The sequence below is a fragment of the Cheilinus undulatus genome, linkage group 20 (genome assembly GCF_018320785.1).
Source record: "Cheilinus undulatus linkage group 20, ASM1832078v1, whole genome shotgun sequence".
Taxonomy (NCBI): Eukaryota; Metazoa; Chordata; class Actinopteri; order Labriformes; family Labridae; genus Cheilinus; species Cheilinus undulatus.
In genome coordinates, this window is record NC_054884.1 from 42,071,501 (window position 1) to 42,098,898 (window position 27,398).

The 27,398-nt window shown below is 41.3% G+C and overlaps 1 protein-coding gene across 1 annotated transcript; it reads left to right on the plus strand.

Annotated features, from left to right (window-relative positions):
* The first annotated feature begins 639 nt into the window (after positions 1 to 639).
* On the plus strand, positions 640 to 27,380 carry ankrd22 (ankyrin repeat domain 22). Its single transcript, XM_041814867.1, has 6 exons — positions 640 to 703; positions 5,264 to 5,455; positions 5,540 to 5,647; positions 24,298 to 24,375; positions 24,629 to 24,727; positions 24,806 to 27,380. Exons 1-6 carry the CDS (start codon positions 683 to 685, stop codon positions 24,881 to 24,883), a joined length of 576 nt encoding a protein of 191 aa, XP_041670801.1. The 5' UTR covers positions 640 to 682; the 3' UTR covers positions 24,884 to 27,380.
* Positions 27,381 to 27,398: the final 18 nt, after the last annotated feature.

Sequence of the window (27,398 nt, forward strand, 5' to 3'; positions counted from 1 at the left end):
CTTTTGTCCATAAAGTGATTATAAATAGATGACTTTTAGATATTAAACATTTTAAACAGATGAAAATTAGTTTGATTTTGTGTTTATTTCCCTTTCCTTTAGGCCCATGTCACCAAAATAATATACAATATAAATAAAAAATATAAATATAAGCATACAATAATACAAAAATATAAATATAAGCATACAATAATACAAAAATATAAATATAAGCATACAATAATACAATAAAATAACTATAAATATACAATAATATAAATATAAGTATACAATAATACAATAATATAAATATACAGTAATTTATATATAAATATACCATTATAAAGTTTCTTAAATGACCAATTATGGAGGTAGATTCAGTTCAAAGTGATAAAATCATCTTTTATGTTCATTTTAACAGGAAGAGATCAGAGAAATGTCTGACTGACTCATGGATTTATTCCACCTTAAATATTTACACAAACATAAATGAACCAGGAGGTTTCTGAGTAGGTTTTACCAAATAATAGTTTATCTTCATGGATAAAATATAAATATTTGTATTTTGGGAATAAACATGCTTCAGAAATGAGGGCGGGGAAGAAGCGACAAACTCGGCCTTTATTTTGAAACATCTAACCGGAAGTTCCTCCCTGCTGGTGTGGAGAACTTTACTCGTCCAGGTGTGCTGGTGCCGGCGGTCATGGGTCTGGTTTACTCCGAGGTAAGAGCTCCTACTGTCCTTTTAAAGCGACATCTTTAGACTTTATTACCTTTTTAAAGGTTTATTGCTCTTACTTCCGGCGCGCGCGTGTTTTAGTGTGGGTGCGTGTTTGCGTCAGACTCGGTTTACCTGAACTCACCTGCAGACGGCGGGAACACGGCGGCCTGATGTCATCTGAGTGTGATTCCATGTGCTGAGGGTGAAAGTGGTGTTTGATGGTCGACAGGTGGAGGAGAGGGCGGGAAAGTCTAACAATAGAGACTTTAGTACAGAGTCTGTTCACACTGACAGAGTCTGGGAGTGTGTGTGTGTGTGTGTGTGGGGGTGTGTGTGTGTGTGGGGGGGGGGGGGGGGGGTCACCAAATACCTTTGAAACTAAGAGTACTTTAAAAATGATTTCAAACTGCATATTTGACCCATTTTTATTAAAACAGATGTATAAAATGAGTAAAATGAACAGCAGTATGGTCATTTGTTGAGGTTTATGCTGATGAACCAGGGAATAGTCTCCAGCTGTGGGTTATTGATAATGATGATGTGTGTCTTATCACTAGCATTGTTGCTAGCATCCTGGCTAACAGTTTCCTCTTTAGAGCTGAAAAGTTTTGTCAAACTTTTTTCTTGGATTTAAATAGTGAAATGATTTATTTGTTCCACTTTTTCACCACTTTTCTCGCCCAGTTTTTCCACGATTATTTGCCACTTTTAATTAATTTTGCACAATTTGCCCCCGTTTTTGCCAGGTATTACCCAAATTTACTGTGTAATTCCAATTTTAACCCATTTTCATCAACAATTTGTGCCACTTTAAGCCCATTTTTTCACTTTTAAACCAATTCTTACACCTGGTCTGTTGCCTGTTTACTTATTGTCACTATTACCCATTATTGAGGGCCCTGTTGTATCCTTTTTAAAGGCCTTTCCTGTCTTTATTAAAGGCCTGTCCTGTCTTTATTAAAGGCCTGTCTTGTCTTTATTAAAGGCCTGTCCTGTCTTTATTAAAGGCCTGTCCTGTGGTTATTAAAGGCCTGTCTTGTCTTTATTAAAGGCCTGTCCTGTCTTTATTAAAGGCCTGTCCTGTGGTTATTAAAGGCCTTTCCTGTCTTTATTAAAGGCCTGTCCTGTCTTTATTAAAGGCCTTTCCTGTCTTTATTAAAGGCCTGTCCTGTCTTTATTAAAGGCCTGTCCTGTGGTTATTAAAGGCCTTTCCTGTCTTTATTAAAGGCCTGTCCTGTCTTTATTAAAGGCCTGTCTTGTCTTTATTAAAGGCCTGTCCTGTCTTTATTAAAGGCCTGTCCTGTGGTTATTAAAGGCCTTTCCTGTCTTTATTAAAGGCCTGTCCTGTCTTTATTAAAGGCCTTTCCTGTCTTTATTAAAGGCCTGTCCTGTCGTTATTAAAGGCCTGTCCTGTGGTTATAAAAGGCCTGTCCTGTCTTTATTAAAAGCCTGTCCTGTCCTTTTTAAAGGCCTTTCCTGTCTTTATTAAAGGCCTGTCCTGTGGTTATTAAAGGCCTGTCCTGTCTTTATTAAAGGCCTGTCCTGTGGTTATTAAAGGCCTGTCCTGTCCTTTTTAAAGGCCTTTCCTGTCTTTATTAAAGGCCTGTCCTGTCGTTATTAAAGGCCTGTCCTGTCCTTTTTAAAGGCCTTTCCTGTCTTTATTAAAGGCCTGTCCTGTCGTTATTAAAGGCCTGTCCTGTCTTTATTAAAGGCTTGTCCTGTCGTTATTAAAGGCCTTTTGTATCCTTATTAAAGGCCTGTCCTATCCTTATTAAAGGCCTTTCCTATCTTTATTAAAGGCCTGTCCTGTCCTTTTTAAAGGCCTTTCCTGTCTTTATTAAAGGCCTGTCCTGTCGTTATTAAAGGCCTGTCCTGTCCTTTTTAAAGGCCTTTCCTCTCTTTATTAAAGGCCTGTCCTGTCTTTATTAAAGGCCTGTCCTGTCTTTATTAAAGGCTTGTCCTGTCGTTATTAAAGGCCTTTTGTATCCTTATTAAAGGCCTGTCCTATCCTTATTAAAGGCCTTTCCTGTCTTTATTAAAGGCCTGTCCTGTTTTTATTAAAGGCCTGTCCTGTGGTTATTAAAGGCCTTTCCTGTCTTTATTAAAGGCCTGTCCTGTCGTTATTAAAGGCCTGTCCTGTGGTTATTAAAGGCCTTTCCTGTCTTTATTAAAGGCCTGTCCTGTCTTTATTAAAGGCCTGTCCTGTCTTTATTAAAGGCCTGTCCTGTGGTTATTAAAGGCCTTTCCTGTCTTTATTAAAGGCCTGTCCTGTCTTTATTAAAGGCCTGTCCTGTGGTTATTAAAGGCCTGTCCTGTGGTTATTAAAGGCCTTTCCTGTCTTTATTAAAGGCCTGTCCTGTCTTTATTAAAGGCCTGTCCTGTCCTTTTTAAAGGCCTTTCCTGTCTTTATTAAAGGCCTTTCCTGTCTTTATTAAAGGCCTTTCCTGTCTTTATTAAAGGCCTGTCCTGTCGTTATTAAAGGCCTGTCCTGTCTTTATTAAAGGCCTGTCCTGTGGTTATTAAAGGCCTGTCCTGTCTTTATTAAAGGCCTGTCCTGTCTTTATTAAAGGCCTGTCCTGTCCTTTTTAAAGGCCTTTCCTGTCTTTATTAAAGGCCTGTCCTGTCTTTATTAAAGGCCTGTCCTGTCCTTTTTAAAGGCCTTTCCTGTCTTTATTAAAGGCCTGTCCTGTCGTTATTAAAGGCCTGTCCTGTCTTTATTAAAGGCCTGTCCTGTCCTTATTAAAGGCCTGTCCTGTGGTTATTAAAGGCCTGTCCTGTGGTTATTAAAGGCCTGTCCTGTCCTTTTTAAAGGCCTTTCCTGTCTTTATTAAAGGCCTGGCCTGTCGTTATTAAAGGCCTGTCCTGTCTTTATTAAAGGCCTGTCCTGTCATTATTAAAGGCCTGTCCTGTCTTTATTAAAGGCCTGTCCTGTGGTTATTAAAGGCCTGTCCTGTCTTTATTAAAGGCCTGTCCTGTCGTTATTAAAGGCCTGTCCTGTCTTTATTAAAGGCCTGTCCTGTCGTTATTAAAGGCCTGTCCTGTTTTTATTAAAGGCCTGTCCTGTCGTTATTAAAGGCCTGTCCTGTGGTTATTAAAGGCCTGTCTTGTCGTTATTAAAGGCCTGTCCTATCTTTATTAAAGGCCTGTCCTGTCTTTATTAAAGGCCTGTCCTGTGGTTATTAAAGGCCTGTCCTGTCTTTATTAAAGGCCTGTCCTGTCCTTTTTAAAGGCCTGTCCTGTCTTTATTAAAGGCCTGTCTTGTCGTTATTAAAGGCCTGTCCTGTCTTTATTAAAGGCCTGTCCTGTCGTTATTAAAGGCCTGTCCTGTCTTTATTAAAGGCCTGTCCTGTCATTATTAAAGGCCTGTCCTGTCCTTTTTAAAGGCCTGTCTTGTCGTTATTAAAGGCCTGTCCTGTCTTTATTAAAGGCCTGTCCTGTCTTTATTAAAGGCCTGTCCTGTGGTTATTAAAGGCCTGTCCTGTCTTTATTAAAGGCCTGTCCTGTCCTTTTTAAAGGCCTGTCCTGTCTTTATGAAAGGCCTGTCTTGTCGTTATTAAAGGCCTGTCCTGTCTTTATTAAAGGCCTGTCCTATGGTTATTAAAGGCCTGTCCTGTGTTCATTAAAGCCCTGTATTGAGTCTTTTCAGCAGGTAAAGTTGGGCGTTGTTCTCAGCTGTAAATTCTGATGGGGGTCTTCCAACCATGTGGAGAGAAGAATGAGAACTATGTCAGGAGTGTGTGGAGGTGATCAGAAACAGATGTAATGTCTCCTCCCTGTCTCCTCTCAGCTCCACTGGTAGATAGTTCAGTGTTTACTGCTTTTTATTTTCTTGATTGAACAGAAAAATGTCTCTTCTGTGCTTTTACTTTGGCGGGGCCTGAGGGCCGTGTGTGGCGGTGCTTTCTTCCTCGTTTGTTTGAAAAGTCGAGTGTTCTTATTGTACGATGTGTGAAATAATTAACCAGCCTTTAAATAGCTGTGTAGTTATCAGGGTCAAAAACATCCTCGTATCTGTGTCCAGTTAACATGAATAAACTGGTTCTACTGGTTCATCCTGGAAGTTTACAGAAATGAGATCAGGTCTGCAGTGTGTGTGTGTGTGTGTGTGTGTGAGCAGTCTGTTCATGCAAAGTGTGTGTACACAGAGTAATTAGTTTTCACTGCAAACAAAATATTTGCTGTTGGTCACAGGAGAGGCGCATCCATCAGTCACTCTGAGTTTACTCCCAGTTTGAAACCTCCTGATGGTAGGGCTGGGGGTAACGGCTGAAATAAAAGTCCTGAATCATTCACATCAAACAGGATTTATGGTTTAACACAGATTCTCCAGGGTGCAGGTGGACCAGATCCAGGTCTGGTCTGTGGCTCCTTTCCTCCTGAGCTTTTGCTCAGCGACATAGAGATTATTCTAAAAGAATCCTGATGAACTCAGATGCTGATCTGACCATATCATATCGTATCACCCGCCCTCATGTCCCAGAGTAATTTGATGTTTAAAAGGTAACAAGCTCCTCTTCCATCTGCTACCATTAACCCCTCCGTCTCTCCCCTCCTCGCTGTCAGCCGGCCTGTCAGACGGCGTATGACGGAGACATCCATCAGCTGTACCGCGTCCTGAAAAAAGACCCGACTCAGCTGAATGTCCAGGAGGAGCACTACGGGGACACGCCCCTCATTGCAGCCTGTCGCCGTGGCAACGTGAGGGTTGTCGAGTACCTGCTGGAGAACGAGGCCAACGTCCACCTGACGAATAAGGTGAGTTGAGCCAATGATGTCACGATGAAGAGCAGGTTAATAGTCCAGGTCGCTAAAGAACGGCGTGTTGGTTTTTGGTTACAGAAGCAGAGGAACTGTCTGCACTACGCTGCCAAGAGAAGCCTCTCTCTGCTGGATTATCTCATGATCGCCATCCTGCTGCCCATCCTGCTGCTGGGATACTTCCTCCTGGTACGATGACGCCGCTGCAGGGTTCTATGATCTCAGCTGAAACAGGCCGGTTTAAATAAAACCTCTGTTTGACTTTTGACCCTCAAGGGTTCCTTTAATATCCTAACGCATAGATGGGGGTGTCGAACTCAGTCACAGCAGGGGCCGGACTCTGGATTCAGGTCTAACCTGAGGGCCGACAGGGTCAATATTTAACCAGAAACTGTCAACCTCACTTTCACCAGTGATGAATTATGATGAAAAAAATCTAACATGGAGGTTTATGATTTTGAGATTTAAAAAAGTCAAAAAGATAAGTCTAAATGCTCAAAACCTAAAATAAAAAGTCAAACTTATTAGTTCAAATCTTTAAAACGTGAAATTAAGTCAAAATAATGTTTTTAAAAAGGAAATATATGAGGAAAAACTTTGAAATTGTGAGTTTTACAGGTCAAATTATGAGATTAAATAAAATTTTGAGACTTTAAAAGGTCTAAAATAAGCCAAAATTCAAAACCATGTTTTTAATTATGAGTTTAAAGGTAAAAATATAAGATATTTGAAATCATAAATTTAAAATGGGATGAAATTCAAAATCATGAGTTTTGAAGGTCAAAATATGAGATAAAATTTAAAATATTGAATTAAAATGTCAAAACATGACTTAAAATTAAAACTGTGAATGTAAAAGGTCAAAATCATAAGTTATAGTCGTAACTGTGCGATGCAAAACTGGAATATTAAATGAAAACAAAAATTAACCCTTTCCACATCTGGACTTTTATTTAACTATTTTTACTTCTTCCAGTATGTTTACACAACTCCACTGTTTATAGTAGATCAGAATCATTAAAACTCAAATAAAATACACACACACACTTTTTACACACACACTTATCAAGTCAGTAACAAGGCATCCAAGCAGAAAAAAGAGGGCCTTGCTGAATCATGTTGAATGAGATATGACTGTGGTTTAGATGTATCACAGTGTCCCAGTTTTTTTGGGATCAGGGCTGTGGTTGTGAATGATTGTGATTGTAATTGTGACTGAATGTGATTGTTACTGTGATCATGATTGTGATTGGACTGTGATTGTGATTGTGACTGATTGTGATTGTAACTGTGATTGTGACTGTGACTGTGACTGTGATTGTGACTGATTGTGATTGTGACTGTGATTGTAACTGTGATTGTAACTGTGATTGTGATTGTGACTGATTGTGATTGTGACTGATTGTGATTGTGATTGTGACTGTGACTGTGATTGTGACTGTGATGGTGACTGTGACTGTGATTGTGACTTTGATTTTGATTGTAACTGTGATTGTGACTGTGATTGTAACTGTGATTGTAACTGTGATTGTGATTGTGACTGATTGTGATTGTGACTGTGATTGTGACTGTGATTGTGATTGGGACTGTGATGGTGACTGTGACTGTGATTGTGACTTTGATTGTGATTGTAACTGTGATTGTGACTGTGATTGTAACTGTGATTGTAACTGTGATTGTGACTGATTGTGATTGTGATTGTGATTGTGACTGTGATTGTGACTGTGCTTGTGACTGTGATTGTGATTGTTACTGTGAATGTGATTGTGATTGTGACTGATTGTGATTGTAACTGTGATTGTGACTGTGATTGTGATTGTGACTGATTGTGATTGTGACTGATTGTGATTGTGACTGTGATTGTGACTGTGACTGATTGTGATTGTAACTGTGATTGTGACTGTGATTGTAACTGTGATTGTGACTGTGATTGTAACTGTGATTGTGACTGTAATTGTGACTGTAATTGTGACTGAATGTGATTGTTACTGTGATCATGATTGTGATTGGACTGTGATTGTGATTTTGAGTGACTGTGATTGTGATTGTGACTGATTGTGATTGTGACTGTGACTGTGATTGTGATTGTGACTGATTGTGATTGTGACTGATTGTGATTGTGACTGTGATTGTGATTGTAACTGATTGTGATTGTAACTGTGATTGTGACTGTGATTGTGATTGTGACTGATTGTGATTGTAACTGTGATTGTGACTGTGATTGTGACTGATTGTGATTGTAACTGTGATTGTGACTGTGATTGTAACTGTGATTGTAACTGTGATTGTGATTGTGACTGATTGTGATTGTGACTGTGATTGTGATTGTGACTGTGATTGTGATTGTGACTGTGATTGTGATTGGGACTGTGATGGTGACTGTGACTGTGATTGTGACTGTGATTGTAACTGTGATTGTGATTGTGACTGATTGTGATTGTGACTGTGATTGTGACTGTGATTGTGATTGTTACTGTGACTGTGATTGTGATTGTGACTGATTGTGATTGTGACTGTGATTGTGATTGTGATTGTGACTGTGATTGTGATTGTTACTGTGACTGTGATTGTGATTGTGACTGATTGTGATTGTGACTGTGATTGTGATTGTGACTAATTGTGATTGTAACTGTGATTGTGACTGTGATTGTGATTGTGACTGATTGTGATTGTGACTGTGACTGTGATTGTGATTGTGATTGTGACTGATTGTGATTGTGACTGATTGTGATTGTGACTGTGACTGATTGTGATTGTAACTGTGATTGTGACTGTGATTGTAACTGTGATTGTATCGTGACTGTGATTGTGACTGTAATTGTGACTGTGATTGTGACTGTGATCGTGATTGTGATTGTGACTGTGATTGTGACTGTAATCGTGATTGTGACTGTGATCGTGATTGTGACTGTGACTTTAAACGTGACTGTGATTGTGATTGTGACTCCGACTGTGATTGTGACTGTGATTGATTGTGACTGTGATTGTCACGTTGACTGTGACTGTGATTGGGACTGTGATTGGGACTGTGATTGATTGATTGTGAATGTGATTGGGACTGATTGTGATTGTGACTGTGATTGTGACTGTGATTGTGACATTGACTGTGATTGTGACTGTTACTGTGATTGTGTTTGTAACTGTGATTCTGACTGTGATTGTGAATGTGACTGTGATTGTGACTGTGATTGTGATTGTGACTGTGATTGTGATTGGGACTGTGATGGTGACTGTGACTGTGATTGTGACTGTGATTGTAACTGTGATTGTGATTGTGACTGATTGTGATTGTGACTGTGATTGTGATTGTGACTGTGATTGTGATTGTTACTGTGACTGTGATTGTGATTGTGACTGATTGTGATTGTGACTGTGATTGTGATTGTGATTGTGACTGTGATTGTGATTGTTACTGTGACTGTGATTGTGATTGTGACTGATTGTGATTGTGACTGTGATTGTGATTGTGACTAATTGTGATTGTAACTGTGATTGTGACTGTGATTGTGATTGTGACTGATTGTGATTGTGACTGTGACTGTGATTGTGATTGTGATTGTGACTGATTGTGATTGTGACTGATTGTGATTGTGACTGTGATTGTGACTGTGACTGATTGTGATTGTAACTGTGATTGTGACTGTGATTGTAACTGTGATTGTATCGTGACTGTGATTGTGACTGTAATTGTGACTGTGATTGTGACTGTGATCGTGATTGTGACTGTGATTGTGACTGTAATCGTGATTGTGACTGTGATCGTGATTGTGACTGTGACTTTAAACGTGACTGTGATTGTGATTGTGACTCCGACTGTGATTGTGACTGTGATTGATTGTGACTGTGATTGTCACGTTGACTGTGACTGTGATTGGGACTGTGATTGGGACTGTGATTGATTGATTGTGAATGTGATTGGGACTGATTGTGATTGTGACTGTGATTGTGACTGTGATTGTGACATTGACTGTGATTGTAACTGTTACTGTGATTGTGTTTGTAACTGTGATTCTGACTGTGATTGTGAATGTGACTGTGATTGTGACTGTGATTGTGACTGTGACTGTGATTGTGAATGTGACTGTGATTGTGACTATGATTGTGACTGTGACTGTGATTGTGACTGATTGTGAATGTGATTGTGATTGTGACTGATTGTGATTGTGTTTGTGACTGTGATTGTGACTGTGATTGATTGTGATTGTGACTGTGATTGTGATTGTGACTGTGATTGTGACTGTGATTGTGACTGATTGTGATTGTGTTTGTGACTGTGATTGTGACTGTGATTGTGACTGTGACTGTGAAAGTGACTGTGAATGTGATTGTGACTGTGACTGTGATTGTGACTGATTGTGAATGTGATTGTGACGGTGACTGTGATTGTGACTGTGATTTTGGATGTGATGGTGACTGTGACTGTGATTGTGATTGTGACTTTGAAAGTGACTGTGACTGTGATTGTGATTGTGACTGTGATTGTGATTGTGACTGTGACTGTGATTGTGACTGTGATGGTGACTGTGACTGTGATTGTGACTGTGACTGTGATTGTGACTGTGAAAGTGACTGTGATTGTGACTGTGATTGTGACTGTGATTGTGACTGTGACTGTGATTGTGATTGTGAATGTGATGGTGACTGTGACTGTGATTGTGACTGTGATTGTGACTGTGATGGTGACTGTGACTGTGACTTTGACTGTGATTGTGACTGTGATTGTGACTGTGACTGTGATTGTGACTGTGAAAGTGACTGTGATTGTGACTGTGACTGTGATTGTGACTGTGATTGTGACTGATTGTGATTGTGACTGTGATTGTGACTGTGAAAGTGACTGTGACTGTGATTGTGATTGTGACTGTGAAAGTGACTGTGACTGTGATTGTGATTGTGACTGTGATTGTGACTGTGATTGTGACTGTGATTGTGATTGTAATGGTGACTGTGACTGTGACTGTGATTGTGATTGTGACTGTGACTGTGATTGTGACTGTGAAAGTGACTGTGATTGTGACTGTGACTGTGATTGTGACTGTGACTATGATTGTGACTGTGATTGTGACTGTGATTGTGATTGTGACTGATTGTGATTGTGATGGTGACTGTGACTGTGATTGTGACTGTGATTGTGACTGTGATTGTGAAAGTGACTGTGATTGTGATTGTGATTGTGACTGTGAAAGTGACTGTGACTGTGATTGTGACTGTGATTGTGATGGTGACTGTGACTGTGATTGTGATTGTGACTGTGAAAGTGACTGTGATTGTGACTGTGACTGTGATTGTGATGGTGACTGTGACTGTGATTGTGACTGTGACTGTGACTGTGATTGTGACTGTGATTGTGACTGTGAAAGTGACTGTGATTGTGACTGTGACTGTGATTGTGACTGTGACTGTGACTGTGATTGTGACTGTGAAAGTGACTGTGATTGTGACTGTGACTGTGATTGTGACTGTGACTGTGATTGTGATTGTGATGGTGACTGTTACTGTGACTGTGATTGTGACTGTGAAAGTGACTGTGACTGTGATTGTGACTGTGACTGTGATTGTGACTGTGACTGTGATTGTTACTGTGACTGTGATTGTGACTGTGACTGTGATTGTGACTGTGACTGTGAAAGTGACTGTGACTGTGATTGTGACTGTGACTGTGATTGTGACTGTGACTGTGATTGTGACTGTGACTGTGATTGTGACTTGACTGTGATTGTGATTGTGAATGTGATGGTGACTGTGACTGTGATTGTGACTTGACTGTGATTGTGATTGTGAATGTGATGGTGACTGTGATTGTGACTGTGACTGTGATTGTGACTGTGACTGTGATTGTGACTGTGATTGTGACTGTGACTGTGATTGTGACTTGACTGTGATTGTGATTGTGAATGTGATGGTGACTGTGATTGTGACTGTGACTGTGATTGTGACTGTGACTGTGATTGTGACTGTGACTGTGATTGTGACTGTGATTGTGACTGTGACTGTGATTGTGACTTGACTGTGATTGTGAATGTGATGGTGACTGTGATTGTGACTGTGACTGTGATTGTGACTGTGATGGTGACTGTGATTGTGACTGTGATTGTGACTGTGACTGTGATTGTGATTGTGACTGTGATGGTGACTGTGACTGTGATTGTGACTGTGATTGTGATTGTGACTGTGATTGTGATTGTGATTGTGACTGTGATTGTGACTGTGACTGTGATTGTGACTGTGAAAGTGACTGTGACTGTGATTGTGAATGTGATTGTGAATGTGATTGTGATTGTGATTGTGATTGTGACTGTGATTGTGACTGTGATTGTGATTGTGACTGTGACTGTGACTGTGATTGTGATTGTGACTGTGAAAGTGACTGTGATTGTGATTGTGACTGTGATGGTGACTGTGACTGTGATTGTGACTGTGAAAGTGACTGTGACTGTGATTGTGACTGTGATGGTGACTGTGACTGTGATTGTGATTGTGACTGTGAAAGTGACTGTGACTGTGATTGTGACTGTGATGGTGACTGTGACTGTGATTGTGACTGTGATGGTGACTGTGACTGTGATTGTGACTGTGAAAGTGACTGTGACTGTGAGTGTGATTGTGACTGTGATGGTGACTGTGACTGTGATTGTGACTGTGAAAGTGACTGTGATTGTGACTGTGATGGTGACTGTGACTGTGATTGTGACTGTGAAAGTGACTGTGACTGTGATTGTGACTGTGATTGTGACTGTGATGGTGACTGTGACTGTGATTGTGACTGTGACTGTGATTGTGATTGTGACTGTGATTGTGATTGTGACTGTGATGGTGACTGTGACTGTGATTGTGACTGTGAAAGTGACTGTGACTGTGATTGTGACTGTGATTGTGACTGTGATGGTGACTGTGACTGTGATTGTGACTGTGACTGTGAAAGTGACTGTGACTGTGATTGTGACTGTGATTGTGAATGTGATGGTGACTGTGACTGTGTTTGTGATTGTGACTGTGATTGTGACTGTTACTGTGAGTGTGATTGTGATTGTGACTGTGATGGTGACTGTGATTGTGACTGTGATTGTGATTGTGACTGTGATGGTGACTGTGACTGTGATTGTGACTGTGATTGTGATTGTGACTGTGATTGTGATTGTGACTGTGATGGTGACTGTGATTGTGACTGTGAAAGTGACTGTGACTGTGATTGTGACTGTGATGGTGACTGTGATTGTGACTGTGATTGTGACTGTGACTGTGATTGTGACTGTGATTGTGACTGTGATTGTGATTGTGACTGTGATGGTGACTGTGACTGTGACTGTGATTGTGACTGTGAAAGTGACTGTGACTGTGATTGTGACTGTGATGGTGACTGTGACTGTGATTGTGACTGTGAAAGTGACTGTGACTGTGATTGTGACTGTGATGGTGACTGTGACTGTGATTGTGATTGTGACTGTGAAAGTGACTGTGACTGTGATTGTGATTGTGACTGTGATGGTGACTGTGACTGTGATTGTGACTGTGAAAGTGACTGTGAGTGTGATTGTGATTGTGACTGTGATGGTGACTGTGACTGTGATTGTGACTGTGAAAGTGACTGTGACTGTGATGGTGACTGTGACTGTGATTGTGACTGTGATTGTGATTGTGACTGTGATTGTGATTGTGACTGTGATGGTGACTGTGACTGTGATTGTGACTGTGAAAGTGACTGTGACTGTGATTGTGACTGTGACGGTGACTGTGATTGTGACTGTGATTGTGACTGTGATGGTGACTGTGACTGTGATTGTGACTGTGACTGTGATTGTGACTGTGATTGTGACTGTGACTGTGATTGTGATTGTGACTGTGATTGTGATTGTGACTGTGATTGTGACTGTGATTGTGATTGTGACTGTGATTGTGACTGTGAAAGTGATTGTGACTGTGATTGTGACTGTGAAAGTGACTGTGATTGTGACTGATTGTGATTGTGAGTGTGATTGTGATTTTAAATGTGATGGTGACTGTGACTGTGATTGTGACTGTGAAAGTGACTGTGATTGTGACTGTGATTGTGACTGTGAAAGTGACTGTGACTGTGATTGTGACTGTGATTGTGATTGTGACTGTGATTGTGATTGTGAATGTGATGGTGATTGTGACTGTGATTGTGACTGATTTTGATTGTGACTGTGAAAGTGACTGTGACTGTGATTGTGACTGTGAAAGTGACTGTGATTGTGACTGTGATGGTGACTGTGACTGTGATTGTGATTGTGGCTGTGACTGTGATTGTGACTGTGACTGTGATTGTGACTGTGATTGTGACTGTGACTGTGAAAGTGACTGTGACTGTGATTGTGACTGTGATTGTGACTGTGACTGTGATTGTGATTGTGGCTGTGACTGTGATTGTGACTGTGATTGTGACTGTGACTGTGATTGTGACTGTGATTGTGACTGTGACTGTGATTGTGACTTGACTGTGATTGTGATTGTGAATGTGATTGTGACTGTGATGGTGACTGTGACTGGGACTTTGACGATTGTGGTTGTGACTGTGATTGTGACTGTGAAAGTGACTGTGACTGTGATTGTGTCTGTGACTGTGTTTGTGATTGTGACTGTGATTGTGACTGTGATTGTGACTGTGATTGTGAATGTGATGGTGACTGTGACTGTGATTGTGACTGTGATTGTGACTGTTACTGTGAGTGTGATTGTGACTGTGATGGTGACTGTGACTGTGATTGTGACTGTGATGGTGACTGTGATTGTGACTGTGATTGTGACTGTGATGGTGACTGTGACTGTGATTGTGACTGTGATTGTGATTGTGATTGTGACTGTGATGGTGACTGTGACTGTGATTGTGACTGTGAAAGTGACTGTGACTGTGATTGTGACTGTGATGGTGACTGTGATTGTGACTGTGATTGTGACTGTGACTGTGATTGTGACTGTGATTGTGATTGTGACTGTGATGGTGACTGTGACTGTGACTGTGATTGTGATTGTGACTGTGAAAGTGACTGTGACTGTGATTGTGACTGTGATGGTGACTGTGACTGTGATTGTGACTGTGAAAGTGACTGTGACTGTGATTGTGACTGTGATGGTGACTGTGACTGTGATTGTGATTGTGACTGTGAAAGTGACTGTGATTGTGACTGTGATGGTGACTGTGACTGTGATTGTGACTGTGATGGTGACTGTGACTGTGATTGTGACTGTGAAAGTGACTGTGACTGTGAGTGTGATTGTGACTGTGATGGTGACTGTGACTGTTATTGTGACTGTGAAAGTGACTGTGATTGTGACTGTGATGGTGACTGTGACTGTGATTGTGACTGTGAAAGTGACTGTGACTGTGATTGTGACTGTGATGGTGACTGTGACTGTGATTGTGACTGTGACTGTGATTGTGATTGTGACTGTGATTGTGACTGTGATTGTGACTGTAATCGTGATTGTGACTGTGATCGTGATTGTGACTGTGACTTTAAACGTGACTGTGATTGTGATTGTGACTCCGACTGTGATTGTGACTGTGATTGATTGTGACTGTGATTGTCACGTTGACTGTGACTGTGATTGGGACTGTGATTGGGACTGTGATTGATTGATTGTGAATGTGATTGGGACTGATTGTGATTGTGACTGTGATTGTGACTGTGATTGTGACATTGACTGTGATTGTGACTGTTACTGTGATTGTGTTTGTAACTGTGATTCTGACTGTGATTGTGAATGTGACTGTGATTGTGACTGTGATTGTGATTGTGACTGTGATTGTGATTGGGACTGTGATGGTGACTGTGACTGTGATTGTGACTGTGATTGTAACTGTGATTGTGATTGTGACTGATTGTGATTGTGACTGTGATTGTGATTGTGACTGTGATTGTGATTGTTACTGTGACTGTGATTGTGATTGTGACTGATTGTGATTGTGACTGTGATTGTGATTGTGATTGTGACTGTGATTGTGATTGTTACTGTGACTGTGATTGTGATTGTGACTGATTGTGATTGTGACTGTGATTGTGATTGTGACTAATTGTGATTGTAACTGTGATTGTGACTGTGATTGATATTGACTGTGATTGTCACTTTGACTGTGACTGTGATTGTGACTGTGATTGTGACTGATTGTGATTGTGACTGTGATTGTGACTGTGACTGATTGTGATTGTAACTGTGATTGTGACTGTGATTGTAACTGTGATTGTATCGTGACTGTGATTGTGACTGTAATTGTGACTGTGATTGTGACTGTGATCGTGATTGTGACTGTGATTGTGACTGTAATCGTGATTGTGACTGTGATCGTGATTGTGACTGTGACTTTAAACGTTACTGTGATTGTGATTGTGACTCCGACTGTGATTGTGACTGTGATTGATTGTGACTGTGATTGTCACGTTGACTGTGACTGTGATTGGGACTGTGATTGGGACTGTGATTGATTGATTGTGAATGTGATTGGGACTGATTGTGATTGTGACTGTGATTGTGACTGTGATTGTGACATTGACTGTGATTGTAACTGTTACTGTGATTGTGTTTGTAACTGTGATTCTGACTGTGATTGTGAATGTGACTGTGATTGTGACTGTGATTGTGACTGTGACTGTGATTGTGAATGTGACTGTGATTGTGACTATGATTGTGACTGTGACTGTGATTGTGACTGATTGTGAATGTGATTGTGATTGTGATTGTGACTGATTGTGATTGTGTTTGTGACTGTGATTGTGACTGTGATTGATTGTGATTGTGACTGTGATTGTGATTGTGACTGTGATTGTGACTGTGATTGTGACTGATTGTGATTGTGTTTGTGACTGTGATTGTGACTGTGATTGTGACTGTGACTGTGAAAGTGACTGTGAATGTGATTGTGACTGTGACTGTGATTGTGACTGATTGTGAATGTGATTGTGACGGTGACTGTGATTGTGACTGTGATTTTGGATGTGATGGTGACTGTGACTGTGATTGTGATTGTGACTTTGAAAGTGACTGTGACTGTGATTGTGATTGTGACTGTGATTGTGATTGTGACTGTGATTGTGACTGTGATGGTGACTGTGATTGTGACTGTGACTGTGATTGTGACTGTGAAAGTGACTGTGATTGTGACTGTGATTGTGACTGTGATTGTGACTGTGACTGTGATTGTGATTGTGAATGTGATGGTGACTGTGACTGTGATTGTGACTGTGATTGTGACTGTGATGGTGACTGTGACTGTGACTTTGACTGTGATTGTGACTGTGATTGTGACTGTGACTGTGATTGTGACTGTGAAAGTGACTGTGATTGTGACTGTGACTGTGATTGTGACTGTGATTGTGACTGATTGTGATTGTGACTGTGATTGTGACTGTGAAAGTGACTGTGACTGTGATTGTGATTGTGACTGTGAAAGTGACTGTGACTGTGATTGTGATTGTGACTGTGATTGTGACTGTGACTGTGATTGTGACTGTGATTGTGATTGTAATGGTGACTGTGACTGTGACTGTGATTGTGATTGTGACTGTGACTGTGATTGTGACTGTGAAAGTGACTGTGATTGTGACTGTGACTGTGATTGTGACTGTGACTATGATTGTGACTGTGATTGTGACTGTGATTGTGATTGTGACTGATTGTGATTGTGATGGTGACTGTGACTGTGATTGTGACTGTGATTGTGACTGTGATTGTGAAAGTGACTGTGATTGTGATTGTGATTGTGACTGTGAAAGTGACTGTGACTGTGATTGTGACTGTGATTGTGATGGTGACTGTGACTGTGATTGTGATTGTGACTGTGAAAGTGACTGTGATTGTGACTGTGACTGTGATTGTGATGGTGACTGTGACTGTGATTGTGACTGTGACTGTGACTGTGATTGTGACTGTGATTGTGACTGTGAAAGTGACTGTGATTGTGACTGTGACTGTGATTGTGACTGTGACTGTGACTGTGATTGTGACTGTGAAAGTGACTGTGATTGTGACTGTGACTGTGATTGTGACTGTGACTGTGATTGTGATTGTGATGGTGACTGTTACTGTGACTGTGATTGTGACTGTGAAAGTGACTGTGACTGTGATTGTGATTGTGACTGTGAAAGTGACTGTGACTGTGATTGTGATTGTGACTGTGATTGTGACTGTGACTGTGATTGTGACTGTGATTGTGATTGTAATGGTGACTGTGACTGTGACTGTGATTGTGATTGTGACTGTGACTGTGATTGTGACTGTGAAAGTGACTGTGATTGTGACTGTGACTGTGATTGTGACTGTGACTATGATTGTGACTGTGATTGTGACTGTGATTGTGATTGTGACTGATTGTGATTGTGATGGTGACTGTGATTGTGACTGTGATTGTGACTGTGATTGTGAAAGTGACTGTGATTGTGATTGTGATTGTGACTGTGAAAGTGACTGTGACTGTGATTGTGACTGTGATTGTGATGGTGACTGTGACTGTGACTGTGATTGTGATGGTGACTGTGACTGTGATTGTGACTGTGACTGTGACTGTGATTGTGACTGTGATTGTGACTGTGAAAGTGACTGTGATTGTGACTGTGACTGTGATTGTGACTGTGACTGTGACTGTGATTGTGACTGTGAAAGTGACTGTGATTGTGACTGTGACTGTGATTGTGACTGTGACTGTGATTGTGATTGTGATGGTGACTGTTACTGTGACTGTGATTGTGACTGTGAAAGTGACTGTGATTGTGACTGTGACTGTGATTGTGACTGTGACTATGATTGTGACTGTGATTGTGACTGTGAGTGTGATTGTGACTGTGAAAGTGACTGTGACTGTGATTGTGACTGTGACTGTGATTGTGACTGTGACTGTGATTGTGACTGTGACTGTGATTGTGACTTGACTGTGATTGTGATTGTGAATGTGATGGTGACTGTGACTGTGATTGTGACTTGACTGTGATTGTGATTGTGAATGTGATGGTGACTGTGATTGTGACTGTGACTGTGATTGTGACTGTGACTGTGATTGTGACTGTGATTGTGACTGTGACTGTGATTGTGACTTGACTGTGATTGTGATTGTGAATGTGATGGTGACTGTGATTGTGACTGTGACTGTGATTGTGACTGTGACTGTGATTGTGATTGTGACTGTGACTGTGATTGTGACTGTGATTGTGACTGTGACTGTGATTGTGACTTGACTGTGATTGTGAATGTGATGGTGACTGTGATTGTGACTGTGACTGTGATTGTGACTGTGATGGTGACTGTGATTGTGACTGTGATTGTGACTGTGACTGTGATTGTGATTGTGACTGTGATGGTGACTGTGACTGTGATTGTGACTGTGATTGTGATTGTGACTGTGATTGTGATTGTGATTGTGACTGTGATGGTGACTGTGACTGTGATTGTGACTGTGAAAGTGACTGTGACTGTGATTGTGACTGTGATGGTGACTGTGATTGTGACTGTGATTGTGACTGTGACTGTGATTGTGACTGTGATTGTGACTGTGATTGTGATTGTGACTGTGACTGTGACTGTGATTGTGATTGTGACTGTGAAAGTGACTGTGATTGTGATTGTGACTGTGATGGTGACTGTGACTGTGATTGTGACTGTGAAAGTGACTGTGACTGTGATTGTGACTGTGATGGTGACTGTGACTGTGATTGTGATTGTGACTGTGAAAGTGACTGTGACTGTGATTGTGATTGTGACTGTGATGGTGACTGTGACTGTGATTGTGACTGTGATGGTGACTGTGACTGTGATTGTGACTGTGAAAGTGACTGTGACTGTGAGTGTGATTGTGACTGTGATGGTGACTGTGACTGTGATTGTGACTGTGAAAGTGACTGTGATTGTGACTGTGATGGTGACTGTGACTGTGATTGTGACTGTGAAAGTGACTGTGACTGTGATTGTGACTGTGATTGTGACTGTGATGGTGACTGTGACTGTGATTGTGACTGTGACTGTGATTGTGATTGTGACTGTGATTGTGATTGTGACTGTGATGGTGACTGTGACTGTGATTGTGACTGTGAAAGTGACTGTGACTGTGATTGTGACTGTGATTGTGACTGTGATGGTGACTGTGACTGTGATTGTGACTGTGACTGTGAAAGTGACTGTGACTGTGATTGTGACTGTGATTGTGAATGTGATGGTGACTGTGACTGTGTTTGTGATTGTGACTGTGATTGTGACTGTTACTGTGAGTGTGATTGTGATTGTGACTGTGATGGTGACTGTGATTGTGACTGTGATTGTGATTGTGACTGTGATGGTGACTGTGACTGTGATTGTGACTGTGATTGTGATTGTGACTGTGATTGTGATTGTGACTGTGATGGTGACTGTGATTGTGACTGTGAAAGTGACTGTGACTGTGATTGTGACTGTGATGGTGACTGTGATTGTGACTGTGATTGTGACTGTGACTGTGATTGTGACTGTGATTGTGACTGTGATTGTGATTGTGACTGTGATGGTGACTGTGACTGTGACTGTGATTGTGACTGTGAAAGTGACTGTGACTGTGATTGTGACTGTGATGGTGACTGTGACTGTGATTGTGACTGTGAAAGTGACTGTGACTGTGATTGTGACTGTGATGGTGACTGTGACTGTGATTGTGATTGTGACTGTGAAAGTGACTGTGACTGTGATTGTGATTGTGACTGTGATGGTGACTGTGACTGTGATTGTGACTGTGAAAGTGACTGTGAGTGTGATTGTGATTGTGACTGTGATGGTGACTGTGACTGTGATTGTGACTGTGAAAGTGACTGTGACTGTGATGGTGACTGTGACTGTGATTGTGACTGTGATTGTGATTGTGACTGTGATTGTGATTGTGACTGTGATGGTGACTGTGACTGTGATTGTGACTGTGAAAGTGACTGTGACTGTGATTGTGACTGTGACGGTGACTGTGATTGTGACTGTGATTGTGACTGTGATGGTGACTGTGACTGTGATTGTGACTGTGACTGTGATTGTGACTGTGATTGTGACTGTGACTGTGATTGTGACTGTGATTGTGATTGTGACTGTGATTGTGACTGTGATTGTGATTGTGACTGTGATTGTGACTGTGAAAGTGATTGTGACTGTGATTGTGACTGTGAAAGTGACTGTGATTGTGACTGATTGTGATTGTGAGTGTGATTGTGATTTTAAATGTGATGGTGACTGTGACTGTGATTGTGACTGTGAAAGTGACTGTGATTGTGACTGTGATTGTGACTGTGAAAGTGACTGTGACTGTGATTGTGACTGTGATTGTGATTGTGACTGTGATTGTGATTGTGAATGTGATGGTGATTGTGACTGTGATTGTGACTGATTTTGATTGTGACTGTGAAAGTGACTGTGACTGTGATTGTGACTGTGAAAGTGACTGTGATTGTGACTGTGATGGTGACTGTGACTGTGATTGTGATTGTGACTGTGAAAGTGACTGTGACTGTGACTGTGATTGTGATTGTGACTGTGATTGTGACTGTGATGGTGACTGTGACTGTGATTGTGATTGTGGCTGTGACTGTGATTGTGACTGTGACTGTGATTGTGACTGTGATTGTGACTGTGACTGTGAAAGTGACTGTGACTGTGATTGTGACTGTGATTGTGACTGTGACTGTGATTGTGATTGTGGCTGTGACTGTGATTGTGACTGTGATTGTGACTGTGACTGTGATTGTGACTGTGATTGTGACTGTGACTGTGATTGTGACTTGACTGTGATTGTGATTGTGAATGTGATGGTGACTGTGATGGTGACTGTGACTGTGACTTTGACTGTGATTGTGGTTGTGACTGTGATTGTGACTGTGAAAGTGACTGTGACTGTGATTGTGACTGTGACTGTGTTTGTGATTGTGACTGTGATTGTGACTGTGATTGTGACTGTGATTGTGAATGTGATGGTGACTGTGACTGTGATTGTGACTGTGATTGTGACTGTTACTGTGAGTGTGATTGTGATTGTGACTGTGATGGTGACTGTGACTGTGATTGTGACTGTGATGGTGACTGTGATTGTGACTGTGATTGTGACTGTGACTGTGATTGTGACTGTGATGGTGACTGTGACTGTGATTGTGACTGTGATTGTGATTGTGATTGTGACTGTGATGGTGACTGTGACTGTGATTGTGACTGTGAAAGTGACTGTGACTGTGATTGTGACTGTGATGGTGACTGTGATTGTGACTGTGATTGTGACTGTGACTGTGATTGTGACTGTGATTGTGATTGTGACTGTGATGGTGACTGTGACTGTGACTGTGATTGTGATTGTGACTGTGAAAGTGACTGTGACTGTGATTGTGACTGTGATGGTGACTGTGACTGTGATTGTGACTGTGAAAGTGACTGTGACTGTGATTGTGACTGTGATGGTGACTGTGACTGTGATTGTGATTGTGACTGTGAAAGTGACTGTGATTGTGACTGTGATGGTGACTGTGACTGTGATTGTGACTGTGATGGTGACTGTGACTGTGATTGTGACTGTGAAAGTGACTGTGACTGTGAGTGTGATTGTGACTGTGATGGTGACTGTGACTGTTATTGTGACTGTGAAAGTGACTGTGATTGTGACTGTGATGGTGACTGTGACTGTGATTGTGACTGTGAAAGTGACTGTGACTGTGATTGTGACTGTGATGGTGACTGTGACTGTGATTGTGACTGTGACTGTGATTGTGATTGTGACTGTGATTGTGACTGTGATGGTGACTGTGACTGTGATTGTGACTGTGAAAGTGACTGTGACTGTGATTGTGACTGTGATTGTGACTGTGATTGTGACTGTGATGGTGACTGTGACTGTGATTGTGACTGTGACTGTGAAAGTGACTGTGACTGTGATTGTGACTGTGATTGTGACTGTGATTGTGAATGTGATGGTGACTGTGACTGTGTTTGTGATTGTGACTGTTACTGTGAGTGTGATTGTGATTGTGACTGTGATGGTGACTGTGACTGTGATTGTGACTGTGATGGTGACTGTGATTGTGACTGTGATTGTGACTGTGACTGTGATTGTGATTGTGACTGTGATGGTGACTGTGACTGTGATTGTGACTGTGACTGTGATTGTGATTGTGACTGTGATGGTGACTGTGATTGTGACTGTGAAAGTGACTGTGACTGTGATTGTGACTGTGATTGTGACTGTGATTGTGACTGTGATTGTGATTGTGACTGTGATGGTGACTGTGACTGTGACTGTGATTGTGACTGTGAAAGTGACTGTGACTGTGACTGTGATGGTGACTGTGACTGTGATTGTGATTGTGACTGTGAAAGTGACTGTGACTGTGATTGTGATTGTGACTGTGATGGTGACTGTGACTGTGATTGTGACTGTGACTGTGATTGTGACTGTGATGGTGACTGTGACTGTGATTGTGATTGTGACTGTGATTGTGATTGTGATTGTGACTGTGATGGTGACTGTGACTGTGATTGTGACTGTGAAAGTGACTGTGACTGTGATTGTGACTGTGATGGTGACTGTGATTGTGACTGTGATTGTGATTGTGACTGTGATTGTGATTGTGACTGTGATGGTGACTGTGACTGTGATTGTGACTGTGAAAGTGACTGTGACTGTGATTGTGACTGTGATTGTGACTGTGATTGTGACTGTGATTGTGACTGTGATGGTGACTATGACTGTGATTGTGACTGTGATTGTGACTGTGATTGTGACTGTGACTGTGATTGTGACTGTGATTGTGATTGTGACTGTGATTGTGACTGTGATTGTGACTGTGAAAGTGACTGTGACTGTGATTGTGACTGTGAAAGTGATTGTGACTGTGATTGTGACTGTGAAAGTGACTGTGACTGTGATTGTGACTGTGAAAGTGATTGTGACTGTGATTGTGACTGTGAAAGTGACTGTGACTGTGATTGTGACTGTGATTGTGACTGTGAAAGTGATTGTGACTGTGATTGTGACTGTGAAAGTGACTGTGACTGTGATTGTGACTGTGATTGTGATTGTGAGTGTGATTGTGATTTTAAATGTGATGGTGACTGTGACTGTGATTGTGATTGTGACTGTGAAAGTGACTGTGATTGTGACTGTGATTGTGATTGTGACTGTGATTGTGATTGTGACTGTGATTGTGATTGTGAATGTGATGGTGATTGTGACTGTGATTGTGATTGTGACTGTGATTGTGATTGTGAATGTGATGGTGATTGTGACTGTGATTGTGATTGTGACTGATTTTGATTGTGACTGTGAAAGTGACTGTGACTGTGATTGTGACTGTGATTGTGACTGTGATTGTGACTGTGATTGTGATTGTGACTGATTTTGATTGTGACTGTGAAAGTGACTGTGACTGTGATTGTGATTGTGACTGTGAAAGTGACTGTGACTGTGACTGTGATTGTGATCGTGACTGTGATTGTGACTGTGATGGTGACTGTGACTGTGATTGTGATTGTGACTGTGAAAGTGACTGTGACTGTGACTGTGATTGTGATCGTGACTGTGATTGTGACTGTGATGGTGACTGTGACTGTGATTGTGATTGTGACTGTGACTGTGTTTGTGATTGTGACTGTGACTGTGATTGTGATTGTGATTGTGACTGTGACTGTGATTGTGACCGTGACTGTGTTTGTGATTGTGACTGTGATTGTGACTGTGACTGTGATTGTGACTGTGACTGTGTTTGTGATTGTGACTGTGACTGTGATTGTGATTGTGATTGTGACTGTGATGGTGACTGTGACTGTGATTGTGGCGTTTTCGGTTTCAGGCGGGTTTTAAAGGTGATGGCTGAGGCCCTGTCCTCTTTTCTGTGTTTGTGTTGTAGCTGCAGAAACAGCGGCAGCAGAAGGCGCTGATGACGGCGGTGCTTAGCAGCAAAGTTAACGTCAACGCTGTCGACTACGTGAGTCAGCGCTGACTTCCTGTTTCTTCTATTGAGAATAACGACCAGTAAAAGTGGATTATGAGGATTTAACAGCTTCTGAGTGGATCTTGTTCTGTTCTTTAGCTGTCTATGATCATCTGAACCTTTTTAATCTCTCTCCCTCTGGTTAGATTCAGAGTTTTAGAATCCAGGAACAGCTTTTAGCTTGAAATTAGCACCTTAGCTGCTCCTCTTCCTCAGACTTCATGTTCTTCCTCTTTTCTTTGTTTAGAGAGGAAACACGGCCCTTCATTACATCTGTCAGAGGAAAAATCATCGTCTGGTTCCTCTGCTGCTGGAGAGAAACGCTAAAACAGATATTCAAAATAAAGTAAGCATTAAAACGGTAAGATTTCTGGGATAAAAGGAGATTGCAGCTAAATCTTCTTCTCTTCATCCTCTTCTTCAGGACGGAGAGACGCCGCTGGACATCGCCATTCGGCTGAAGTTTAAAAAGATCATTAGGATGCTGCAGAAGACGCAATGACAGACAGATTCCACTCCAGTCTTCAGCCTGGTTCAGACCAGAGATCCATGACAGAGTCAGATCAGAGCATATCAGAGGACGACTGCATCTCTGGGGGCGGAGTCAGACCGGCTAAACAGCAGGTCTGAGAACGCCATCAGCATCTACCACAGACGTATGCAGCTTTAAGTTAAATCCATCAGTGCAATATTATTACTAGTACAATACAATATAGTAAGATGAGGGGTGTAGGACTATCACCAGAGGGGAGGGACATTTTTTAGTTTACCAAAAAAAGAAGCACCTTGCTACTGGCTGTTAAAGTCCCTGTAAAGTGATAAAAATAAATCAGTATTTAGGTTTGTTGTATGACAGACTACTATGTTATGAACCTCCAGGTCAAATTTCAGTCTAATTAAACATCTTTAAGTATATAAAATTACATCTCAAAATCAGAAATGAGGCAGTAAAATCTGCTCCAGGATGGTGTGGGCATGTCTGTTGAAAAAGAAGACGAAGCCACACCCACTCAGGAGAAAAGCAATCCTCTCAAATTTTAAAAAATGTGAGAAAAAAAGCTGCTGCTACAACTCCTTTTAAAACCACCAGGGAAAGTCTCTAAAGTCTGATGAAACAGAGAGCTGTGGAGCGGTGCGTCTCCTCCAGGTGCAGGGGTGTGAGCTGACACACTGTCAGTGTTGCAGAGCGTCCCGTTGCAGGCAGCAGCAGGTTTTAACTCGTCTCATGAATCTTTGGTCTGAACTGGGTGGGTGGTATTTTCTAGAACAGTTTAAAAAAGGGTAATGTAAAAATATTTGTATAAAGTTTCCAAAGCCAGCTTGTACCCTTTTTGTTTCTCTAGAAGTCCTGGAGGATTTTAGTGACATCAGATCACTTTTTGTTTTAATAAAAACAGTGAAATGTTCAGTATTTATTCTTGGTTCATAGCAAAGGCTCCATTAGCATTAATGAAATAAAACAAACAGTAAAGCTCTGTGTTTTCTGCCCTTAATTAGCCTTAACTAATCCTGGAGTCTGTTAGTGCATGCTAACTTCACTGTGCTAATGGATGTGTTTAAAATCCCTCTAACTTGTTCTTACCCACCCTAAACCCAAAATACCTGGTCTGACCCTGCCCTGGTTTTTATGGTGTCCGTTCTTTATTGTGTGAAATACAAAGTCTGTTACATAGAAGACGTCTCGGCTGAAACAGCCATAATAAAAGGTGAAACTGTGCTAAATAACAGGCTAACAGTTACCCTCAGTCTCTATGCTACGCTATGCTCAGGTCATTGTGCTAGCTGGCTAACTGATGCTAAACTGGTGTGAACAGGGATTATTATGGATTTCACTTTCATGCTGTTGTTATTAAAAATATAAGATATCAGTCATCTGGTACATTTCAACACAGTTTTTTCTGTTTTTGAGTTGAAAACGTGGTTACCAATAAAATGTAAAAACAACAAGAAGGACTGATTTGTGAGAATTCTTGTATTTAGGTTCAGTTTCATATCAGTAATAAAAACATCAGATGTGACAGAAAAATAATTTGTTGCTAAGGTAAATTTAAAGCCAAGGTTAATGGTTCAAGTGTTAAAGATGTAAGCACTGCCCATTAGATATAAACCTAGACGATTGGATGCTCCACATTTGATTGACAGGACTATAAATCAAGGTGTTATTGTTATAAAAGTTTTATTTCTTATTGCTAATGTTAGCATTAGCCCTTTCAGCAGTCTACCACTGCAGCAGCACTGCTACCGAAGGTTTGGACCAATCAGCAGCCTTGGAGCTGACGCGATAGTTCTTTAAGTGTCCACCAGGTGTCACTGTGATCAAACCGATGGTGTTTTAGTAAAAGTTCAGACCTCAGAGATGAAGGGTTTGAAAGAAAACGTCACAATTAAAAACATTCTCAGATGCAGGACTGAGCGTGAGCTAGCAGCAGTTCATCAAACAGAAGTTAACGATAAAATTACAAATCAGTAAATCATCAAACGTAAAAACAGCAGTGCTCTTCAACCAGCAGAGGGCTCTGAGGCCTCGTCCACACACTAGCAGGAATTTTAGAAATGGAAGTGGTTTTTCTGAGGGTCTGGCCCTTTCACGTAGGCCCAGAGGTATTTTAGGTCACTCAACGACAGCAGCAACCTCTCCCCTCTGATGACTGTTCATGGAAACCTTTGGAAAAGGGTTTCTCTGCTCCTCATCACACCAACAACTTTTCTTAAGCAGCCAACTATGGCCTCAAATTTGGCAAAAGCTCCCAACATCCCCAGCTTCACCAACATTCTGCCTTTAAAGACATCATCCTTTAAAGCTCATAAAACATCCTGGCCTTTCCTTCAAAACTTATAAAACATTCCGGCCGTGTCTTTGATGATGACGTCATACTTCAAAGCTTTTAAAACATTCCGTAGTGTCTTTGATGATGACGTCATCCTTCAAAGCTTTTAAAACATTCTAGCCATGTCTTTGATGATGACGTCATCCTTCAAAGCTTTTAAAACATTCTAGCCATGTCTTTGATGATGAC

Bases quoted from the DNA above. Each gene is read 5' to 3' on its own strand.
- ankrd22 (XM_041814867.1), top strand. From the start codon at position 683: ATGGGTCTGGTTTACTCCGAG. The intron at 704-5,263 runs GTAAGAGCTCCT...CCTCGCTGTCAG, and splicing joins TGGGTCTGGTTTACTCCGAG to CCGGCCTGTCAGACGGCGTA. The intron at 24,728-24,805 runs GTAAGCATTAAA...CCTCTTCTTCAG, and splicing joins AAACAGATATTCAAAATAAA to GACGGAGAGACGCCGCTGGA.